At 46.1% G+C, this 23,349-nt stretch overlaps 1 protein-coding gene and 2 long non-coding RNA genes across 8 annotated transcripts; 2 read left to right on the forward strand and 1 right to left on the reverse strand.

Annotated features, from left to right (window-relative positions):
* The first annotated feature begins 13,251 nt into the window (after positions 1–13,251).
* Positions 13,252–17,754, forward strand: LOC146756656 (uncharacterized). Its single transcript, XR_014937318.1, has 2 exons — positions 13,252–13,334; positions 17,629–17,754. It is a non-coding gene; the product is annotated as an uncharacterized LOC146756656 (long non-coding RNA).
* Positions 16,121–18,321, reverse strand: LOC146756657 (uncharacterized). The gene is made up of 2 exons (XR_014937285.1): positions 18,056–18,321; positions 16,121–16,392 (listed from the first exon to the last, which is right to left on the reverse strand). It is a non-coding gene; the product is annotated as an uncharacterized LOC146756657 (long non-coding RNA).
* Positions 18,322–18,836: 515 nt separating this feature from the next.
* LOC146756658 (uncharacterized) lies at positions 18,837–22,303 on the forward strand. 6 transcript variants are annotated; one of them, XM_085524006.1, is made up of 7 exons: positions 18,837–19,054; positions 19,277–20,231; positions 20,387–20,471; positions 20,565–20,842; positions 21,519–21,601; positions 21,694–21,765; positions 22,109–22,303. In XM_085524006.1, exons 1-6 carry the CDS (start codon positions 18,991–18,993, stop codon positions 21,741–21,743), a joined length of 1,515 nt encoding a protein of 504 aa, XP_085380132.1. In that variant the 5' UTR covers positions 18,837–18,990; the 3' UTR covers positions 21,744–21,765; positions 22,109–22,303. The 6 variants fall into 6 exon arrangements, 4 of the variants coding, with proteins under 4 accessions (XP_085380132.1, XP_085380133.1, XP_085380134.1 ...); XM_085524007.1 differs by lacking the exon at positions 22,109–22,303 and adding an exon at positions 21,954–21,983; XM_085524008.1 differs by lacking the exon at positions 20,565–20,842.
* Positions 22,304–23,349: the final 1,046 nt, after the last annotated feature.

The following is a 23,349-nucleotide window of genomic DNA, read 5'->3' on the forward strand; positions in this document are numbered from 1 at the left end:
AAGAGCGTTGTTGTTGGGAACACGTATATTCTGTAATATTATGACAAATCTGGAAACTTGAGCTCTCGTTGTAATTTCTTGTAATCCTTATGCTTCTCCTTTCTTGATGATGACAGAGAAGGGTGCCAAGCCAGCAGGGGAGATCTGGAAGAAGAGACGACTGGAAGAAGAGAAGCAAAAAGTAGAAGAGGTTCTTACTGAGAAGAGATCTAAGGATAAGCGCAAGAAGAAGAGAATTTTCCCTCCACCTGAGCCTGGTAACGTGAAACTGGAAGAGCCACCGCGTAAAATCAAGCGATTGGAAGAAATGCATATTAAAAGCTTAGAAGAAATCAAGCAGGAGAAAGCCCTGCGGATGCAGCAGATCGCAAAGCCAGCAGGTAACGAGGTGTTTCACTGTCTGCTCTGCTGAAGTGCTTCCCCTGTCAAGCAAATGGAGTTTGCTTAGAATTGCCTGGGCTGTTTCTTACCAAATGCAAAGGCAGGAAGTGCCAGGATGTCCATCCATGTGTTTTTCCATTGAATCCGTGGTGTCTGCCTGCTTCATTCTGGAGAATTCATTCGCTGTGAGGTTTTGTAATTCAGTTTCTCCTGTACTTTCTTTCTGCCATGTTTTTGGTGTGGCATGTTCTGTGTGTTGACGCCAAGGTTATCTTCATCTTTGGCGTGTTGCTTGTTTTAATATGTAAATGTGTTTGTAAAGCATGGATTGAGTTTTTAACATGGGGGCCAACCTCTGTCAGAAAGGTCAGGGGGGTGAGTTATTCATTGGGGAGGTGAGAGAGGCTTCGTGAAGAGACAGCATGTGAAGGAGGGAAGAGCTTGGATACTGTATGGACTGCGAGATGTCGCCTCTCTCGTGTTCTTTGTTATTGAATGTGAGGAAATAAGCACATGGAGGAAACACTGGCACACAGGTTTCTTTCTATGCTTGCTGTTGACCAAGTGATTTTCTTTTTCCATGTTTTAAAGCACCTGGAAGAGAAGAGGAAAAGACTGTGGAATGGAGCAGGGCTGCTCCCAAAGCTGTCTCTGCACCCGCAGAGGTGAGTCCCTTCTGTAGATGGACACAGTGACACAATTTCTTCACATGTTCTCATGTCTCACTGCTCACCATGTGCCACCATCATGAGTGCATTCCTACCTTCCTGCCTTTGGTGAAGAGCTGCAGCCATGTTTCACAATCCTGATACTTTCAATGGCTTTCCCAGACAGCTTTGCACTCCTCAAACTCAGAATTGATCTGATTGTATCTGGCAGTGAGGCAGTAACCCTGCTGGCACCAGGTACAACTTGTGAGGTTAAGGTGGGAGCACTGGATACAAAAAGGTCACGATGGCTTCGTGTTCAATGAAATCAGACTGTGGGTGGATGTTGTGTAGGGGAACAGGAATGACTTTCTGTTGCTCAAATAGAATGTGGTATGTAACAGCTCTAGCACTGTGCTGATTTAAACGAGCACTGAAGAAGAGGAGCCTCCAGCTAAAAAAGCAGCTTTGGTAAGGAGGGGAAAAAGTGTCAGTGCTGTCCTGGTCAGGCTGATACTGAGATACAACTCCTGTAGAAAGTGTGGAGAACTGAAATGTTCTGCAGGTTTCCTTTCAAAGTAGTCACTGTGTGCAGGATGCTGGATGAATGACAGTGTGTGCACAATGCTCTGCAGCCCTGTGATTCCTTTGTGGTGTGAAGGAATTTGTCCATTAATGCTGCATTGTTAAAAAGACCTGAGGTGCTCTGCAGCCTTCATGTGGTTGTTAACATCCTTCAGGAGCCCCTTAGCCCCTGTGTTGGGTTCAGGATCAGCAGTGCTGAAGGAGAAGCACTGCAGAGGAAGGATCTCCTGAGCAATCTTTGTCTTTCTTTGACTTTGTCTTCCTTTCTTTGACTTTGTCTTCCTTCTTCCCAGACTGCTGCTCCAGCCCTGCCGGAGGTCAGCCTGCTCACCAAGGCTGTAGAAGATGACACTGAAAAGTTCATCTCGGAAATCTCAGGAGGGGAAATGGAAGCAGAAATTGACTTGGACCTGGAGAAGGATGAGGATGATTTCCTTCGTGAACTTTCTGAGATGACTGACTGTTGAACTGCGTAGTAGTTATTATAGTATGTTAAAAAAAAAAACAAAAAAAAACACAAACAAACAAACAAAAAACCAAAAAAACAACAAAACAACAACAACAAAAAAAAACCCTTTAATTTAATAAAAACCTTTTCTTTTTGGTTGGATACCCCAGGGTGATACTTTACTAAAGGAGGCTTCACAATAATGAGTCTTAAAGCACAGCTGAAATGGTAAAAGATTGGCAGACTGCATTCCATTGTCCTGAGTTTTCCTGCTGGTCAGAGTTGAGGCCCTGTGCATCCATTCCCTGATCCTGGTTGGCTCCTTTCAGCAGCAAGAGGACAAAGCAGTTCTGTGACAGCCCAGAAGGACGTCCATCTGTGTGCTGCAGTGCCTGGCAATTGATCTCCTGATTCAGTGACGCTCTGAAGGCTTCAACCTCAAGCTCCTTCCTTCCTCCTCCCTTGGCCATGCTCAGCGTTGGGTGCAGCTGGAAGCTTCTTCGGTGCTCCCATTTCTCGGGCAGTCCCCATGTCTAGCCTGGAGTTCTGCCAGCTCTTGAGTTTTTTTGGTGTATGCTTTTGTTTATGACTTGAATCCTTTAAGGCAACTTAATGACAATGTGGGGGTGGGAGGGAGCAGAATTATTCTGGTGTTTTGGACCAAATGTGCCACCAAGGCGGGGGGTGCTCCCTGCTTTCCAGTTATCAGCAGTGATGCAGCAGCAGTGTGAGAAGTGGGAGCTGCATGCCACTGCTGCGTTATTCCCTCCTTTCCCTTTTGCTGGATTTCCAGTGCTGTTTGCTGGCAGAGCGCGATGCTGTGCTGATGATTTCTGGAAGCCAACACGTGTGCGCTTCGCTTGTCTCAGTTCAGAGTGCAGCCATCCCAGCCCTGCTGTGGGCACAGTGCAGCCCTGGCCCTGCTGGAGGACGCCGTGGTGACTCTGTGCTTCAGCAGGGTATTGAGTGGTTTTCTGCTGACTCTGGGTGGGACTGTGCCCATGTCGTGTCTGCCACTGTTACTGTAAATATTTTATGTTTTCCTTTTGTATTTGCCTTCTATTTAAGATATTGTATGAACGTAGTCAGGCTCCTCTGTTTATGCCGGCGGCTCTCAGCTGTGTTTTTAAATAAACCTGGCACAGGACAGCAGTGCTGTACGTCTGCCTGCAGCTCTTGGAGGGAGCAGGAGGGGAGCCAGGAGTGCTGCTCCAGCAACATCCTGGTGCTGCTGCCACCAGGGTTACTGCTGTGCTGCTGTTATGAGCTCCATGGAAGAGATGAGCTCCAGCATGGCCTCCTCACACTTATTTGGCTCTGAAGCCTTCAGTTGCTATTGGCCGTGGCACATTCCATGCAGTGTGAATCTCTCTAACAGACATAACTGTATCAGTGGAATTGTGGGGGCTGGGAGGGAGGACACAGTGCTGCTGAGAGCAGGGCCAGGCAGCCCAGCATGCTCAGCACCACAGCCAGGTGAGGCTGGCAGTTCAGTTACAGGTGTGTGTGCAGCTGGTCACCACTCAGCCTCCCCCATTGCAGCTCCCCGTGTCCCACAGTTCCCCCATCCCCGTTCTCCCGCTGTCCCATTGTCACCCTGCCACACCATTGCTGTGTGCACTAAACCTTTATTGCCCCCCGAAGAGGTCCTCATTGTACACCACCTGCGCCCGCTTGTCGCGGTGTGAGCCCTTGGCACTGTTCTTTACGGCTGTTGGGGCACAGGATGGGGGCAGGGACTCAGCACTGCTGGTACCCCCACACCGTCCCTGTGCCCCCCCAGTGCCCCCCAGCTCACCCAGGGATCCCCAGAGCCTGGTCAGCTGATTCCATCTTCTTGTAGGTGACAAAGGCACAGCTGTGGGGGGGTGAGGTCAGCACAGCTTCCACCCCATTCAGCACCACCCCACAACAGATGCACCCATACATCACTGACTCACCCACAGCTTTGCCCACGCCCCCTCCTGTGGGAATACAAGAAAAGCTGTTCAGAGCAGCAGCTGTGGAGCAAGATAAACAGCATGAGAACCAAGGACACCTCTGCAAGGAGAAGAAGAGTCTCACAGCTCTGATTGGTTATGTGCCTGCATGGACAGTTGAAAAGTGTTCTGTAGAATGCTTTGTTGACATGTAAGATGTTTGGGAAAGTTGTAAGGGCGGATGGGAAAGTTAGAAAATAACAACTTGTGAAGGTATATAAGGGATGTGAGAACTTGTAATAAACGATTTGGATCGTTCACATCTGAGTCCGTGCCGAGTCGCTGCAAATGGCGCCCACAACGTGGAGCAAATCAACCCGCGGCTGAGCGAGCCCGGTCCGGCAGCGTCGCCCGACTGAACTTCGGAGAGACTGTTTGGCGCGCACCCGCCCCGTTCTGCAGGACAGAAGGTGAGCAGTCGGGAACTATGGGGAGCTCACTAACGAGGGAGCAACGAGTAAATCTCGAAGTATTGCGTTCAGTGTTACTGTATCAGGATGAGACTGTGTCTACTTCAGCATTAGCTACTCTTCTTAAATGGATAAGCAAAAACGTCCCTGAATTTCCAAAAACTGAGTTCTCTCTCGATGGAGAACTTTGGGACAAAATCGGCTCAAAACTCTACGAGGCTTCTCTCGCTAAAGACAGAACGGCTGCTAAGCTGTTGCCCGTTTGGAGCCGGATAATGGAAGGGATTAAGCAATCACGACGGGAAAGAATTTATTCCGACCATTCCCTGCCGCCCTCCGTCCCAACCCCGCCGCTGCCTCTCGCTGCGGGAAGCGGCCCGTGCCCGGATCCGACCGGCGGCTCCGACCCCCCCGCGATTCGGGGAGACGAAAAGCCGCAACCGCCCCCCCTCGCGCTCCCGCCGTTCGCTCCTCCCCAGACGTTCGCCGCGTTGCCGCCCTCTATGGCGCCCCCGCCCTTCGCCCCGCCTACGACGTTCGTCGCGCCGCCCCCCGCTCCGCCTACGACGCTCGCCGCGCCTCCGCCCTCCGCTCCGCCCATGACGTTCTCTGCACCGCCGCCCTCCGCCCACCCCACGTCGTGCGCTGCAGCGTCTGTGCAGCCGGAGTGTAACGTGATTAAAGACACGGACGGATCGAAACCAGGGGATCGTTGTGACCCAGGTCCAGTATATCCGGAATGCGAATCGGGCGCATTTCTTCCTGATGATAATTTGAAGGGAGCAGAAACGACAAATTTCCCTACAGCGTACTGTGGTGTCTTAGAGCAGTGCAGAAAAGAAGCAATATTAAGGGGTGATGGTGACACATTGCAAGCCTTTCCTGTGTTGTATCAGCCGAATCAGGTCCCCCGTTGGGAACCCCTGCCTTATGAGGCAGTGAAAGAGCTAAGGAAGTCAGTGAGAACATACGGAGTTCAGTCTACCTTTACATATAATCTTTTGGTTGCAATTGGTGATAGTTATGTTATGACCCCTCATGACTGGAAAAGTGTGTTACGAATGATCCTCTCTCCCATGCAATACACCGTGTTCATGACTGAATACCGGGATCAGGCTGCTGTCCAGGCCTTGAATAATTTGAACAATCTAAATCACATTGGCCTAGAGGAACTCATGGGGGAGGGGGTCCGGGCAACACCTCAGGCACAGGCACAGCTGGACAGGCAATGCCTGGAACAAGTTAAGACTTTGGTGTTGCGTGCTGTCCGTCGGGTTCCTGATATTAATTCACCCGATGCTTCATTTACTTCAATTAGGCAAGAGGCTACTGAGCCTTACATTAAATTTCTTGACTGTTTACAAAATTCATTAGAGAGACAAGTAGAAAATGAAGCTGCCCGAAATGTCTTGCTTAAGCAATTAGCAGTAGAAAACGCAAATGCAGACTGTCGAAAGGTTTTAAAGTCCCTAAGGAATGCAGATCCATCAATTACTGACTTGATTAAAGCCTGTCAAGATGTAGGCACAGAAAGTCATAAAATGGCCCTGCTAGCAGATTCATTGGCCACCCAACTTGATGCAGGGACAGCTCAAAAAGTAAAGTGTTACAATTGTGGAGAACCAGGTCATGTCCAACGGGACTGTAAAAAGCCCAAGCGAGTAAATAAAAATGCTTCTGCTGTTCCAACTCGACCCTGTCCACGGTGCAGGAAGGGGCTACACTGGGCTAGAGACTGCCGATCCAAACTTCCTGTTGCTGCACAGCCCTGCGATCTGCCAGGAAACGGCAAGAGGAGCGCGAGACCGCGCGCTATGACAGCAAATACAGTCCCGACTCAGCCAGACGCTGTCTGGCCAGCTCACTCAGGCCAGCCACCATTGGCAGCGCAGGAGAGGATTTGTCCACTGCCCAGTCAGTGACGCTGACTGATAGCACCGTGACTCTCATTCCAACAGGGGTAATGGGTCCCCTTGGGGACGGGCGTAGCGCCCTCTTGTTAGGACATTCTTCTGTTACAAGGATGGGACTTTTTGTTTTACCTGGAGTTATAGATGCTGACCATACCGGGGAAATTAAGATAATGGCATGGACACCCTCACCCCCCTGTTTTATTCCAAAAGGCCAAAAAATAGCACAATTAGTCCCTTTTCATTCTATGACCAAACCTGGTATTAGAGATCGAACTGGTGGATTTGGGAGCACAGATAAACCTGTTGTGCTATGGACCACACAACTGTCAAAAGACAAACCATTATTACCATGCTTAGTAAATGGCAGGCAGTTGTTAGGACTAGTGGATACTGGAGCTGATGTTACCATCATTAAGTCCAGTGATTGGCCCTCTGAGTGGCCACTAAGAGACCCTAATTCTGCTATTGTGGGGGTTGGGGGCCTACAGCAGCCAAAACAAAGTGCCCGAATTTTATCTTTTGAAGGGCCTGATGGTCGCATTGCTCACGCTGCTCCTTACATTTTACCAATTCCCTGTACTTTGTGGGGTCGTGATCTCTTAAGTCAGTGGGGTATGATTTTGCAGACAAATTTTCAGTAAGGGCCATTGATCGGCAGCAACCTATACCCTTAGCTTGGAAAACAGAACAACCTATTTGGGTAGATCAGTGGCCCTTAAAAAGAGAAAAGTTGCTGCACTTACATGAGTTAGTTCAAGAACAGCTAGCTGCTGGTCACATAGTGCCTACTACCAGCCCTTGGAATACTCCGGTTTTTGTTATCCTCAAGAAGAGTGGAAAATGGAGACTTTTACAGGACTTGCGTGCTGTCAATGCAGTAATTGAGCCTATGGGAGCGTTGCAGCCTGGCCTTCCTTCACCCTCAATGTTACCTTCGGATTGGCCTATAGCAGTCATTGATTTGAAAGACTGTTTTTTTACCATTCAGCTTCATCCAAAAGATGCACCACGATTTGCTTTCTCAGTGCCCTCTATCAACCTACAAAGCCCTGTTCAGCGGTATCATTGGACAGTGTTACCACAAGGAATGCTTAATAGTCCAACGATATGTCAATTGACTGTAGCAAATGCATTACAACCAGTACGAAAGGCTAGACCTCATGTCCTTATTTATCATTACATGGATGATATTTTAATAGCAGCAGAACAAGAAGAGGGTCTAAAGGACGCTTTACTGCTCGTCCGGGAGGCAGTCCAATCTATTGGCTTACAAATAGCAGAAGAAAAAGTGCAACTTAGTTCTCCATGGAAATATTTAGGATGGAAAATTGCATCTCACACTATTCAGCCACAAATCCTCAAAATAGTACCTCACGTACGGACATTAAACAATCTGCAAAAGTTATTAGGAACCATCAATTGGTTGCGGCCACTTTTGGGAATTACTACTCAAGAGCTGCATCCTTTATTCAAACTACTGAAAGGAGACCCAGATCTAACTTCTAAAAGACAATTAACACCAGAAGCACAACAATGCTTAGACTCTGTAATAACATCAGTGCAAAATCGATACAGCCATCGTGTTTGTTTATCACTTCCAGTACATCTCATAATAATATCCAACTTCTATCAGCCATATAGCTTGTTATGTCAATGGGATACCTCAAGAAAGGATCCTCTCATTATTCTCGAATGGGTATTTTTACCTCATACATTTTCAAAAACTATTACATCACGAGTGGAAATGTTTGCTATGCTAATACAGCGAGGTCGTCATCGTCTACAAATTCTACGAGCTCTTGACCCTGAGTGCATATACGTACCTGCTACTAAAAAAGATTTAGATTGGATGCTTGCGCAGTCACTTCCTTTTCAGACTGCTATGGCAGACTATACCGGACAATTGTCCACTCATCCTCCCAAACATCAGTTACTACATAATTTGGCTGATATCCCCATTGCTACTAATACTTTACTTTCACATGTTCCAATACCTAATGCTGTTACTGTATTTACAGATGGCTCTGGCAAGACACACCAAGCAGTGGTTCTCTGGCGTGCGACTGCTACACAATGGCAGTCAGACGTACATGTTGTTGATGGATCACCTCAAGTTGTAGAACTCGCTGCAGTAGCTCGAGCTTTCCAAATTTTTTCAGACCAAAAGCTTAATATAATAACTGACTCTTTGTATGTTACAGGTATCATTCAGCGGATTGAAGGATCCTTTCTTAAGGAAGTTAATAATCCGGTTTTGTTTGTACAGCTCAAACGAGTCTTGCATTATGTTTCTCACCGTACTCTTCCTTATTTTATTATGCACATTCGATCGCATACTACATTGCCTGGTCCTTTAACTGAGGGCAACCGTAAGGCTGATCAAGCCACAGTCGCTTTTGCTACTCCTCAATTATTTGAGCAAGCACGACTCTCCCATCAATTTTTCCATCAGAACAGGAGAGCCTTACAAAAACAATTCCAACTGACAGTAGATCAAGCCCGTAACATTATTTTAACATGCCCAGACTGCCAGGCAATTGCCCCTTTGCCTCAAACTGGGACAAATCCACGTGGAACAGCCCCTCTTCAACTCTGGCAGACAGATGTCACTCACGTTCCTGAATTCGGCCGTCTAAAATACGTACATGTAACGATAGATACTCATTCTTCTTACATATTTGCCACAGCACATACAGGTGAACGCAGTCGTGACGCCCGTAAACACTGGTTATCTGCTTATGCTGCTATGGGAATCCCTCATACGATAAAAACAGATAATGGGCCCGCTTATACTTCTAAGGCCACTCAAACTTTCCTTCAAGAACGGGGAGTTAGACATATTACAGGCATCCCTCATTCTCCCACTGGACAAGCTATCATTGAGCGTACTCATCAAACACTGAAATCTGTTCTTAATAAACAAAAAAGGGGGAATACGGGAGACACACCACAAGAAAGATTATGTAAGGCTTTGTTTGTGCTGAATTTTTTGAATCGTGATCATACAAATACAACTCGTGTGGATCGTCATTTTGGGGGCTCCCCAGTGCTCAAGGAACGGCCAATGGTTAACATTCGAAATATGGCCACAGGGCACTGGGAAGGTCCCTTACCATTGATAACCTGGGGTCGAGGATATGCTTGTGTTTCTACAAGGACTGGCCCTACATGGCTTCCGGCAAGATATGTTCGGCCTCATCTCAAGGCAGAAAATAACACCCAGCCTTAATAATGATTGTGATTATACGCCTCTTACTTCATTGATATTGCTTTGTAATTTGTTGTATTGCAAATAATAATTTTAGTAATGGTAAGACATAGTAGGTAACTCTTCCACATTACTGGTATAAATTTAAGAATTAGAATTATTAAGCATTATTTAGATTATTGTGTGTCTTTCCTATTTTGGCAGTAGATAGAATATAAGTTAAATAGGATTTGATGTTACCAATGCTGGAAATTATGGGACTAACTCTTCTAGTGTATTAGTAATGTTCAGTTATGATTTTATTAGCCTATCAACTAGCCTCTTCTTAGTTTGTAAAAATAAGACCCTGGAAAAGAATCCTGGACAAACGGATGATTCTTAAACATAACAGTTATTAACTCTTTTTCATCTCACTAATTGGGATTTTCAAAATATGACCATGCATCAATTGAAACAAAGGTGCTTGCAAAAAAAGCTAACCTCGGCAATTTATTCTGTTTTGTAAGCAGGTGTTCCACTTGGGCTCTGTACCACGCACTGGCCATGCGGATGCAGTGTACAAATGGAAAATACCATTCAGACCCTGAGTAGGAAAAGAGCAAGAGAGAATCCGTGGTGGATGAGAAAGGGAAAGTGCACCTTGAAGCAGGGGACGCCCTGCTGGCGCTGCCTATCGCATCCACCGCCAACATAATCCTTCTCTCTCCTTTTCTGCAGTTTTCTGCCTCTCCAGGGACAATAAGTAATAATGTGCTAGCTTAGGGAGTATTTGCTTCATGCTGACAGGATGGTTTAAAATGGATAACACGAAATTGAAGTCTTTTCTAACCTATTTCAAATTTACACAGAATTGGATTCTCAGGGGTTCTTTTCCAGGTTGTAGGAACTTAGGCCGCAGGCAAAATGCGTCTGATATTTTAGTGGATTTAACCATATATTTTGTCATTTGCCTTATCTCCTTTTTCATTTTCAGAATATTGTCAATCGAGGCCTTGATTGAGTTATAATGATTATGTTATTAATATAATTAGTGTTATTATATTATAGTATGGTAGTAGCTTGTCAATAAACAAAAAAGGGGGAATTGTGGGAATACAAGAAAAGCTGTTCAGAGCAGCAGCTGTGGAGCAAGATAAACAGCATGAGAACCAAGGACACCTCTGCAAGGAGAAGAAGAGTCTCACAGCTCTGATTGGTTATGTGCCTGCATGGACAGTTGAAAAGTGTTTTGTAGAATGCTTTGTTGACATGTAAGATGTTTGGGAAAGTTGTAAGGGCGGATGGGAAAGTTAGAAAATAACAACTTGTGAAGGTATATAAGGGATGTGAGAACTTGTAATAAACGATTTGGATCGTTCACATCTGAGTCCGTGCCGAGTCGCTGCACAAAACCACCTCCCTTCCCACTACAGCACTTATCTGGCAGAACTGGTTGGATTGCTTCTGTTCTCTTAGCTCTTGGGGCTGTTGTTTTGCCACTCATAGAACTGCTTCCCATGAGTTTATGTTGTATTTGCACTGGAGGGGTTGAGAAGCAGCTGAAACTGTCAGCTTCATTCTTGTCCTGCATCCCACTGAATGTGAGCTGTGTATGAACTCAATAAGCAAATACGATTTTTGGTATTGCATTAAGTATATTCCTGTGCTGTGCTCTGGTGGTATGTAACTGTTCAGGCTTTGACATTATTAATGGAAGCATGCCTGACTTCAGCATGTGCAAGGCTTAATCATGAGCATCTAACCCATCTTTTAACAATGAGGCAGAGTTCAAGTAGATTTGCAGGTGATCAGTTGTGCCAGACAAAACTGAATTCCTTCTTTGATAGAACGACCAATTCCTTTTTTCCTCCAGACAAAGAGAAGAGATGTAGTCCCATATGTCATACTTCACTTGTGCTCTTGAGGCTGTGCCAGACAGTAAACAGCTAATTCATGTAAAAGAGATGATCGTTGCGAGAGTTGGTGTTTGCTGAAGGAAACAACTGCTTGTGGTTCTTTTTTTTATTTAGGGCAACCACCTCAAAAGCCATAAGCAACAACAAAAATTCCTGCAGGAGTGATTGGAACGAGAAATGTTGGCAATAAGGGGATTTTCCAAGGGCTCAAATTGAGGGCTAGTCTTGCACTGTTTGCAGTAATGACCTTGGCACCAAAAACTCATTGGGATTTTCTTATGAGAATTTGTGGTGTGTTGTCAGTAGGTGACAACTGAGGAAACGCATGTGCAGCAGAACACATGCGTTTGGGACATGGTACAGATACAGAAAAACCAGTGAGACTGGGCATGTCAAGGCCAATAACAACCCTCCTGGGAGACAGTAGAAATCCTTATCGTTGCAGCATGAATAACTGGAGAGAAGTGAACATGAGAGTGGAAGATGTATAGGGAAAGATATTCTGTGGAGAATAAGCTGCAATTAAGGCATTGTACAATGTTCTTCCAGCTGGAATATTACTTGCAGTTCTGGCTACTATATTCAAGAAACATTGATTGAAGCTGCTTGGAATTCAATGAAGGGAATATTATGGGAATAAAGAGCCTGTTATGAAAGGACAGTAGAGAAGTTTTTCAGTCTGTGGATAAGAACTAATGGCTGGATAAAATAAATGTAAATGAATGGAAAAGCTCTTGCCTCTTAAGGTGGGATCCTGGAAGAGACTCTGTGGTCATTTGTCAGTGTGTTTTCCCCCAACTCTTTCTGTACAGGGAGTGATATTGTTTAAACCTACCTTTATAAATGAATCAGTTGGGTATCTTACATGAGTTATTGCCTTTGTTTATAAACAGTATTGGACAGTATTGATTTATGTAATTGAAAATGAAAAATCATCGTTATGAAGATTTTGTTTGGGACCTGAGCAAGGTCAGTTGAGCTCCCAACACACTGTGGAAGAAAACTTGTTTTTATTCTTGTGAATTATTTTTTTAATCTCTAATGTTGTTCTGGAAACACTGTTACATCCCTAAAAGGCAGCAGCATATTTAAATTATCCCAGTAATGAATAATAATATACAGTAAGGAATAATAATAGTTTCATTATAAGTGTTAAAATTTTCACTGATAGTTTAAAAAAAGGAAATGCTATTTGTCAGATGTCAAAAACAGGATAATTTACCAAATGCAGAAATTTAGGATTTAGTGAAATTAATTCAGGTGTAAGAATATTGGTGGCCTGTATTTGACTCCTGCATAGTTTGCAAGGTTCTTGCACATAAAACCTAGTTTTGTGGTATTTTTGCTTCTAATTCTACCCTCTTGTTAGCAATTTGTGGGTCAGGCTGGGTCACATCACACTTCATTTCAGTTTTCAGTTCCTTCTTACTTCATCTACTTTTATTCCTCCATCATACAGGTAGTTAGGGCATCGATATATGAATCATTGTGGAGATGACTGTTCCTGTAACATTTGAAAGAAAAAATTGTTTTTTGATCAGGCGTTCCCAGTAAAAGATAAATAATTCTATGTGAACCAAAAAACTCTGAGTAACTAGTGAAATAAGTTGACCTTTTTCTTTCCAGTTTTGCAGGTAGGAAGACAAACCTGATGAGCTGAATGAGTTTTCTGTTTAGCTGCTGTGTCTGAAATAAAACTAGTTCAAAGACTGCATGCAATTTCAGTTATTCATTGGTGGGCTATTTCTTGTTTTGCTTGTAGTTGCCTTGTGGTCACCGGTGTATAAGAGATTTGCCATTCAGGTGATTGTCCTCTGAACTGCAGCCAGAAGGTTAAACTCAAGTGTCCTTGTAAGCGACTGAAAAAGGTAAGTTTTGAAGTTGCAGTTCTGAGAGTGACACATTTTCTTTGTATGTTCCTAGGCTTGTGTACATGGATTGTCTCTGGTCAAGACTGGAATAGAATCAGTTACTTGAGCAGAGCAGCAACAGCAGCTGAAAGTCTGGGTGGAACAATCAAAATATTCACTAAGGAACATAAAATTCATTGTAGAAAATGTTAGCTCCCAGATTTGCAATACCTTTCTCTTCAAGCACACTTCAATTTTTGTAGTTCCATTAGGAAAATAATCAGATGATCTGGAGTGATTTAAGAAGTCAAAGCACATTTTCCTCATTAGGAACTGAGAAGTTTATAATTACATAAATTGGAACAGTCACAGATGTTTTGAATTCCTAATTGATGGTTGTCTGAGGCCCTTAAAGCAAACAGAGGCATCAGCATCCTTAGCTTTCAGCAGAGATAAAGGACAAAGCTTATAGCTATCAAGTATGATGAGGGGAAAACCAGAGGCTGCTGTGACCTCTTGACAAGTGTTAACTTAATGAAAAATTCACTATCTGGCTTGAACAAAGCATGCTTAAATTATTTTCAAGACCCGGTTAACTTCTGAGCTTTCCACACAGATGCAGTTTCCCCAGAGTTCTTAGCTTCTCCAAGAAATGTCTTCAGAAATCTCAGATCTTGCAGGGCGCATGTTCAAGAGAAAGGATGGTAATGCCCAGAGTACGTGCTTCAAATTGAGCAGTCTCTGCTTATAAATAACTAGCTTTTCTTTATTTGTAAGTTGAAATGTTGACTTCTGCTGAGGATAAATTATTTTGTTGTGACTAAGTGCTCTTACTAATTTCAGTTTATCTTACTCTACTGTGTTCAGTAAAATCAATAATATCATTGGTTGCGTGTATACTTCTGCTTCTTGTTCCTTAAGATATAGGTTTACAGTTGGACTTGATGATCTTTGAGGTCTTGTTTCTTACGCCAGACTTAATTGAATAAGGAAGATGGGTATTTCCATGATAGCTCTGTTACATCTAGTTGTTGCTGTCCCTAATTTTCATACTGTTTTTGGAAAACTGAAATGTGTCATCATCTTCTGCTGAGTTCTGACGCTGTATAGCTATTTCAGACCAGTTCAGATTTTATTGTCCCAGAGTGCTGGGATGTCTTCAGTGATTATGTGGATGTCCAACTGAAATGTGGTAGCAAGAAGCAATGAAATTAATGTTTAGGATGCTCACTTTTCACTTTTACAGTGGCCTGAAATGGAACATTCCAGATCTGCTATTCTGAAAGTTTTATGGTCCTTAAATATGATGACGGTTACTTTTTTTCCCCCCCTCAATCTTGTAAATTTGATTTTAATAAGGTGGAAAGGTTGTTATGAGTTAATTATATAATTAATAAAAATTAATTCTTATATGATGACAGCCCACTTATTTAAATAGCCACGAAGTGATCCTTCTGATTCCTAGTGAAATGGTGTTTCCCTTCAGAAAGAGAAGAAAACACTATCCCCACCTTAAATATCATCTCACTGTTTCCAGGTCAAGCCCCAAATCCATGCTCTCTTTTGTACAGAGAGCTACAGTGTAGAGGGTAAATGATGGTAGAACCAATAAGCCACTGATAATTGGACTGTGTATTAGTTGCAGCTAATCTGACTGCAGAAATATGACTCGTTTCTGTAGTGTGAAAGATTATGTCTTTTAACGTTTGCTTTATGCATCTGCCCTTGTCTGAGATTGTAATTAGGATATCTTTGATTCCAGAAGGTCCTTATGCATATTTGCTTGGAGCTGCATACTTACAGCAGATAGTGTACTTCTTTCTTAGCTTGGATAGGATAGTGTACCTGTATATTTAGTCTTTTGTGCCTGCAGCCTGCGATCTTGAAGATAAGGAGAAACAGAATTGAGTACCTTATATTTGCAGTTGAATTCTCCTCTACCAGTCTTCTGTCTGTGTATACAACTGGTGAGGTTGGGAGTTGACAGGACACGTATTCCAAGCTGCTCTGTAAATATGCCTCATCTGAACCATCACAATTAATATCAAATGTAGGAGCTCATAATTTGAGTGCAAAACAGGAGGATTTTTTCTTCCTTTTCTGGTGTTGAAGTTAAATGTTGCATCATGAGGCTATGCATGTAAACATGCAAGGTCGTATAAACCACTTGAATTTGTAACCCACAACTTGTAGTGGACCATATTCTTAACCATCTAGGCAGGTGGTTTATCTTAGCATGCTGGAATTGCTCTGAAGAAGTTAGTTTTTGGATTTTGCTGTATGCTATGAAAATTGTTCTGCATATTGTCAGAAAGCATGAAAACCAGAATAGCTTCTGGCTATGTTACTGTGCTTTCCTGACAAAATTCTTCATAGGCTAGTAGTATAGATTATAAGATTATAACTTTCTCTCTGTGCTGGTATTCTGTTTTGGTTTTGTTGGTGGGTTTTTTTTTTTTTTTTTTTTTTTTTTTCTGTTGTTGTTGTTGTTTGTTTGTTTGTTTGTTTTGGCCTTCAATGTAAGGGGGAGGAAGGAGAAGGAAGTAGGGGAGATCTTCCCATGACCAGACCTTGCCCTGTAGTTTCAGCCAGTTTAGAGAATTGATACGAAGTTTCAGAAGAGTTACTTATTAGTTACTTTGCATGGTATCTTTTGTAACAGTTCACAAGGTTATATTGCTTTGTCTTAAATAAATAAGTGAAAAAAAAAAGACAAGAAAAATTAAACTGAACCACTTGATTTATTCTCGATTCAGTTTAGCTTATCAGAAAGAAGGAAAATAGAAAAGGATGCTTGAATACAGTTACAGTTTCAAATAATATTTATTTATTAGCTTCATTCTGTAAATATACCAAATAAAATTGTTTTACAATTTTCCCAACAAAATGAACGTTATAATTAAATTTTTATATAGGGAAATGAATTACAAACAATTCAATTTATGCTTAACAGGAAGTACAGTGCAGCAAGATACAAGAAGGCCAAGTTTCACTGGAGTGTGATGTGTTATGCAAGGAAATGAAACGGAAGGCGTCTGAGGTGGTGTATCCATTTTAGTTATGTTGTCTTCATTGCCTTGAGAAAAGTTGGAAAAAACAGGCAGATCGTTATTTTTTCAAGACAGTAATAGCAAGAAATGCAGTGTAACTCAGCGTACAGTTTAATTGCACATTTAATTTTTGGACTATTGAATCTGGCTTATTGCTGAGAATTGCACTACTTGTAGATAGTGTCAACTCACTTGATGAAACACTGTGTTAAGGTAATGCTCTATTACCTCTTTATTTTTAATGTACATTGGAACTGGAGATTTCCTCTTCAGCCAAGAAGTGCTAATCAATGATAATAAAATCATTACTGCTAGTGAGAGCTAGAGAAGCACTTCATTTAGGCCTTACTTTTACTTTGAAGGTTAGCAAAGTGTTATCTTGTGTGTTCCTGTCACACAGTATTAGGTGACTGCCACAATTACAGAGAGCTTTCAGCAACTGCATGTGCTTTTCAGCCCATTGTAAACATGGATGCTCTCCAATAATTTTGTTTGAAGTAAAGAAACTGCTGCATAATCTCACCTAAAGAGACAGAATATCCACATTGTTTTTCTAGGCCTTTTATGGAAACATGAGGAAGTGGTGCATGAACTGGTTAAGTTTCTGGCATTTAATTTGCTGTCTTGAATGCTATGTAACAGTTCTGTAGAGTGATCAGTTGTAGTTCCAGGTTCTATTTTTCATAAAACTTTCTGATGGTGAAGCAAATGTAATTGCATTGACAGTTTCCATTACGACAAGAGCAGTAGAACAATATGAGTATGCATTATCCAATATGTCATTTGGTACAAAAGTGGAGATTTCCTTTTGCTCTAGCAGTCAGGGCATATTTAACTACTTGGAATGAAGTGTGTGAGTGTAAATTACATACATATATAAGGATTTACCCGTCAGTGTACAGTGTGCTGAATTGAGGACTGAGTTACTGAAAGCTTAGAGTGACTTTATTAAGGAATTTTCCCTGGTATTAATGAATATATATATTTATATTTTCCCCAGGTTTTATATTTGTCATTTGAATTTTCCAGTTAGTCAGAAGTTTAGTTTTATAACATGGTAGCGTCTCTTATGTTCCATATTTTTCAAACATGAATTGATAGAGGTTTTTCACAGAATGTTTTAGAATCTGAGTAAGCTCACAGCTCACTTGGTGAAGGTTTTGCTCGCTTTTCTGAGAACTGTTCTATAAATTATGGCTCTGTAAGATAATAGTTTTACCTGCTTTTACAACAGTTACTTATCACTTTGTATGTCTGGACAGATAAAAGAGGCAGAAGCCAAAGCTGTTATTGAAGAGGAGAAACGAAGACAACAGGTATCAAACTTAATTCTTCTTCCCCCCCAACCTCGTTGTGTTAATAAATCACTTGATGCACGTGCAGCCCAATCTGTATACTTTGTATAGTGTTTCTCCCAGTTACTGCTTTCAGCTGTTATGTTGTCCTTAGGTATGTGCCATGGGTGATCTACAGTGGTTAAAAGCAAGTATATTTTCTCTTAACAGTTCTCACATCTGTGGGCAAAATGGTAATCATTTGATGTCGCATTAGAATAACTGTATAATGTATACATATATTTAAATACAAAATACTTCTGATTTTTATCCATCATTTTATAATTCCTTAAATTCACAGAATTACTAAGTAGCCTCTGTAAGGTTGAATTACTGAGTGAACCTTCTTACTTACTCCCCTTCGTGAGAGTGAAGAAACCTAAATTGGTCTCTGTCCTTCAAGTTCTGGTGGGAGTGGGGAATTTTTTTGTAATTCCTGGCTCTGGTGAATGTGTGTTGTCAGCACTGTAATCCAAGAAGCTTCTGTGCCAGCTGCGTGGAAATGCTATCACTAATCTTGTTTCAGAAATTAACCGTAAGCTTGGTTGCTGGTGACAGCAAACTCAGGTTTATTATCTGGGCGCTGCAGCCTCAATGCACTCCTTCCAACAGGCTTGTATGCCTGAGACAGAGCACAGACCCCCCCGGTTGTACACCCCCCATCGGACCCCCCCCCACATTAGACCCCCCCCATTGTATCCCCCCCCCATTGAATCCCCCCGCCCTCCATTGGATCCCCCCGTTGTAGCCCCCCCCCTCCCCCACTGAACCCCCCCCATCGGACCCCCACCCCATTAGATCCCCCCCATTGGACCCCCCCGGTCTATCCCCCCCCTATTGGACCCCGCCGTTCGATCCCCCCCCATCGGACCCCCCCGGTCCCGGTCTGTCCCCACTCACCGCTTCCTCCTACGGGGCTGCCAACACCTCCGCACTTTACGGCGACGCTGTCGCAAAAGCGCCGCACCCCGCTGCGCTTTACGGCGCGCCGCGAACTGCAACTCCCAGTGTCCCCCGCGCTGCGCCGCGTTACGTCTCTCCGGGGACTGCAACTCCCAGCGTCCCCCGCGCGGCGCAGGCGCAGAGCGCGCGGTGTGAAAAAGGCGGGAAGGCGTCGGGCGGGAGCTGAGGTGAAGCAAAATGGCGGCGGGGCCGGGAAGGGCCTTGGGGCGGGATGGGCGCCATTGGGCCTCGTTATAGCGGGATAACGGTGTTATTCTGGGACGTGGAGTGAGAGAGACCGGGCGGCCAGGGGGGATTTGAGGGGAAATAGTGAGGAAATAATGCTCAATGGGCGTGTGTTCCCCTCAGGTGAGCGGCGCCATGGGCAAAAGGAGGAGCAGCCAGGTGACAGGTAATGACTTAAAATGGCCTCAAAATGGCCAAAAAATGGGCTTAAAATGGTCTCAAAATGTCCTCCAATGGGCCTCCAAGCGGTCTCAAAATGGCCACCAAATGGCCTCCAAGCAGCCGCAAAATGGCCTCAAAATGGCCACCAAATGGTCACAAAATGGTTTCTAAAGGGCCTCAAAATGGCCACAAAATGGCGTCCAAGCAGCTGCTGTTCCTCTTGCAGGTGTTGACCCCCATGATGGCCCCAATGTCAAAGTCAGGGCAGGACTGAGGGGAGACAACAAGGGGGGGGACGACTATAGTGGGGACAACAATATGGTGGACAGCAAGGGGGGGGACATCAATGGAGGGGGCACAAATGGAGGGGACACTAATAGAGGGGACACCAATATGGGGGACAGCAATATGGTGGGCAGCAATATGGTGGACAGCAATATGGAGGACACTAATGGGGGGGACACTAATATGGGGGACAGCAAGGGGGGGGACATCAATGGAGGGTATACTAATAGAGGGGACACCAATGAGGGGGGAAACAATGGAGGGGACACCAATATGGCGGACAGCAAGGGGGGGGACATGATTGGATGGGGCACCAATGGGGAGGACAACAATAGAGGGGACACCAAGGGGGGGGACACCAATATGGCAAACGCCAATATGGCGGACACCAATATGGTGGACACCAATGGAGGGAACAAAAATGGAGGGGACAGGGACACCAAGGGGAGGGACAGCAAGGGAGGGGACACCAGTATGGTGGACACCAATATGGCAGACACTAATGGAGTGGATACCAAGGGGGAGGACATCAATAGAGGGGACACCAAGGGGGGGGATACTAATATGGGGGGCACCGAGGAAGAGGAAACCAATGGAGGGGGCAGCAATATGGGGGACACCAATGAGGGGGACATCAATGGAGGGGACATCAAGGAGAGGGACAGAAATGGGGGGGACACCAATAGAGGGGGCAGCAATGAGGGGTATGTAAGTGGAGGGGACACTAATATGGGGGACACCAAGGGGGGAGACAGCAATATGGGGGACAGCAATGGGGGAGACATAAATGGGGGGGACACCAATATGGAGGACATCAGTATGGGGGCCATGATTGGAGGCGACGCTCTGGACAATGGCGGAGGGATGGACTCAGTGCATGGAGATGGAACAGAGAGGTAATGGGGGGAAATGGGAGGGTGGGGGGCAGAGGGGGGGCTGGAGGTGGAAATGGGGGCAGAAATGGGGCTTGGGGGTAGGAATGGGGCCTGGGGCCAGCAATGGGTCCTGGTGCCCCCCAGCTGATGGGGTTTGGGGTCTGTTTGGTTCCCAGCCGCTCTGATAACGGAGGCCCAGCAGCCGCCCCACAGCTCAGCGTGATGGAGGAGCTCAGCCCCACAGCGGCCCCATTGGCACAGGTAGGACAGGGCCTCTGCCCCCCCAGCGTCACCCCACAGCTCCCCATGGCTATGGGGCAGGGAACACACAGGTTATGGGGGGGGTTGTTCCAGGATGGGATGGATGGCTGCGAGCAGCAGGAGGACCAGAACAGCCCTGATATGGGGGACCTACAGCCCCATAGCACCCCACAGCCCCATAGTGACACCGATGGGGGCACAGAATGCATTGAGGCCACCAAAGAGCCATTGGAGGGGGAGTGGGCAGCCAAAGCGGAGCCCACTTGTGGGGCAGAGCATGAGGAGCGCTATGGGGCTGGCACTGTGGGGCTGCCCCACGTCTCAGCACCGGAGCACAGTGGGGTGCCAGGGGGTACACTGAGCTGCTGCAGGTAATGCCAGAGTACTATGAGAACCCATAGGGAACAGCCCCATAGCGCCCCGCTTCACCCCATAGAGCTCCAGTTCACCCCAGTTTACCCCCCATTCCACTCTAGATTGTCCCAATTTACCCCAGTTCACCCCAAATCACTCCAACTTACCCCAGTTAACCCCAGTTCTCCGCCATTCACCCCCAAATCACCCAAATTCATCCCAGTCCCCCCCTAAGTCACCCTCAGATCCCCCAATCCTCCCCAATTTCCCCCCATTCACCCCAATTCATCCCAGTCCCCCCTCAGGTCACTCTCATATCTCCCAGTCCCCCTCAATTTGCCCCCATTCACCTCAAATCATCTCAGTTCCCCCCCCAAGTCACTCTCAGATCCCCCCAGTCCCCCCCAGTTCACCCCATTTCATCCCAGTTCCCCCCAGTTCAGCCCTTGGTGCCCCAGTTCACCCCAGTTCCCCCCCATTCACCCCCAAATCATCCCAAGTCACACCAATTCCCCCCCAAGTCACTCTTAGATCCCCCCAATCCCCCCCAATTCACCCCCATTCACCCCAGTCCCCCCCCAAGTCACTCTCATATCCCCCAATCCCCCCCCATTCACCCCAGTTCATCCCAGTTCCCCCCAGTTCATCCCCTGTTGCCCCAGTTGCCCCCATTTCACCCCACTTCCCCCCCAGCCACCCACCCCCTCCCAGCCTGCAGCCCCTCTGTGCCCTGTGGACGCCGATGGGGACCCGGCCTCACCCAGCTGCACCCCCAGGTCGGACCCCCCTCCCCCCACCAGAACCCAGAGCTCATTTTGGGCTTAAAAAGCCCCGGATTGGTGCCATTTTCACCCCCTTTGACCCCCAGGAAGGAGGTGGCACCACGTGAGGATGCGTCAGCGGTGCTGGGGGGGCTGATCCTCGAGCTCTCCAACCTCAAGTGAGTGCTGGGGATGGGGTTAGGGTTAGGGTCCCATTGGCACTTATGGGGTCTCACTGTCCCCTATGGGGTCTCACTGTCCCCTGTGTGGTCTCACTGTCCCCTGTGGGGTCTCACTATCCCCTATGGGCTCTCATTATCCCCTATGGGGTCTCATTGGTCTCTATGGGGTCTCATTGTCCCTGCAGCCGCCGTGTGATGAGCGCCCATCGTGCCCTATAGGGGTCTCACTATCCCCTATGGGGTCTCACTGTCCCTTATGGGGACTCTCATTGCCCCCTATGGGGTCTCATTGGTCTCTATGGGGTCTCATTATCCCCTATGGGTTCCCATTATCCTACAGCCGCCGTGTGATGAGCGCCCATCGTGCCCTGGTGTCGCTGCTGCGGCTGCGTCGTGAGCGGAGCCGGGGGGTGAACAACAGCAGGAGGAGGAGGAGGAAGATGGAGGGGTACGAGCCAGGATGAAGCTGCAGCTGTGAGTGGGGCTTTATTGGGGGAAAAAAGCCCATAATGGTGCAATAAACACACGAGTGTGAGCAGGGCTGGAACAACACAACTACACAATAACACAACAACACAACAGGGAACAGCTGCTGAGCTCTGCTCCTGGTGCAGAGTGGGGGTGTAAAGCTGATGGTGCACAAGTGATGGTGCAAAGTGGTGGTGCACAACTGAAGGTGCAAAGGGATGCTGCAAAGTGATGGTGCACAAGTGATGGTGTACAAATGATGGTACAAAGTAGTGGTGCAAAGTGATGGTGCAAAGGTATGGTGCACAAGTGATGATGCACAACTGAAGGTGTAAAGTGATGGTGTAAAGATGATGGTGCACGAGCGGTGGTGCAAAGCTGATGGTGTACAAATGATGGTGCACAAGTGATAGTGCACTAATGATGGTGCACAGTTGGTGCCCAGCTGCTGCCTTCTGTCCCACGTTGCGCTCAGCACAGCCTGGGGATGACACAGAGTGCGTTATTAGTAATAGTAATTAGTAATTACGGCTTTAATTAACATCATCACCACCACAACTGCCCCGACACACACAGTACAATATGTGGGGGCCAACCCCATAACCCCTATAGCCCATAACCCCTTATAACCCCCATAACCCCACAACCCCAAACCCCAATAACCCCATACCCCTATAACCCCATAAATAACCCCATAACCCCATAAATAACCCCATAACCCCATAAATAACCCCATAACCCACAACCCCATCACCTAATAGCCCCTATAACCCCATACCCCATTACCTGCTATCAGTCACCGCCGTCCCCGTGTCCCCGTGCTCTCGGTGCATACACAGAGCGATATGACGCCGGGGTAAGCGGGCAGAACCTCCTGGTGTGCGCGTTGTCCCGCGTGGCGCCGCACTGCGGACACACGTAGCGCCGCAGGATGGGGCACAGCACGCGGCCACGCGCGTCCTTCAGAGCGTGGCTGCTCCACACCGCGCGGGACTCCCCGTTACGGCGGCAGAACGGGCAGAACGGGGATGGGAAACGGGGGCGGGCTGATAAGGGGGGGCGGGCCGACAGGGGGCGCTGTGGTGGTGCGATAGTGGGTCGTGATAGTGAGAA

This window comes from Coturnix japonica, chromosome 26, assembly GCF_054131305.1.
Source record: "Coturnix japonica strain WE chromosome 26, WE-NBRP24, whole genome shotgun sequence".
Taxonomy (NCBI): domain Eukaryota; kingdom Metazoa; phylum Chordata; class Aves; order Galliformes; family Phasianidae; genus Coturnix; species Coturnix japonica.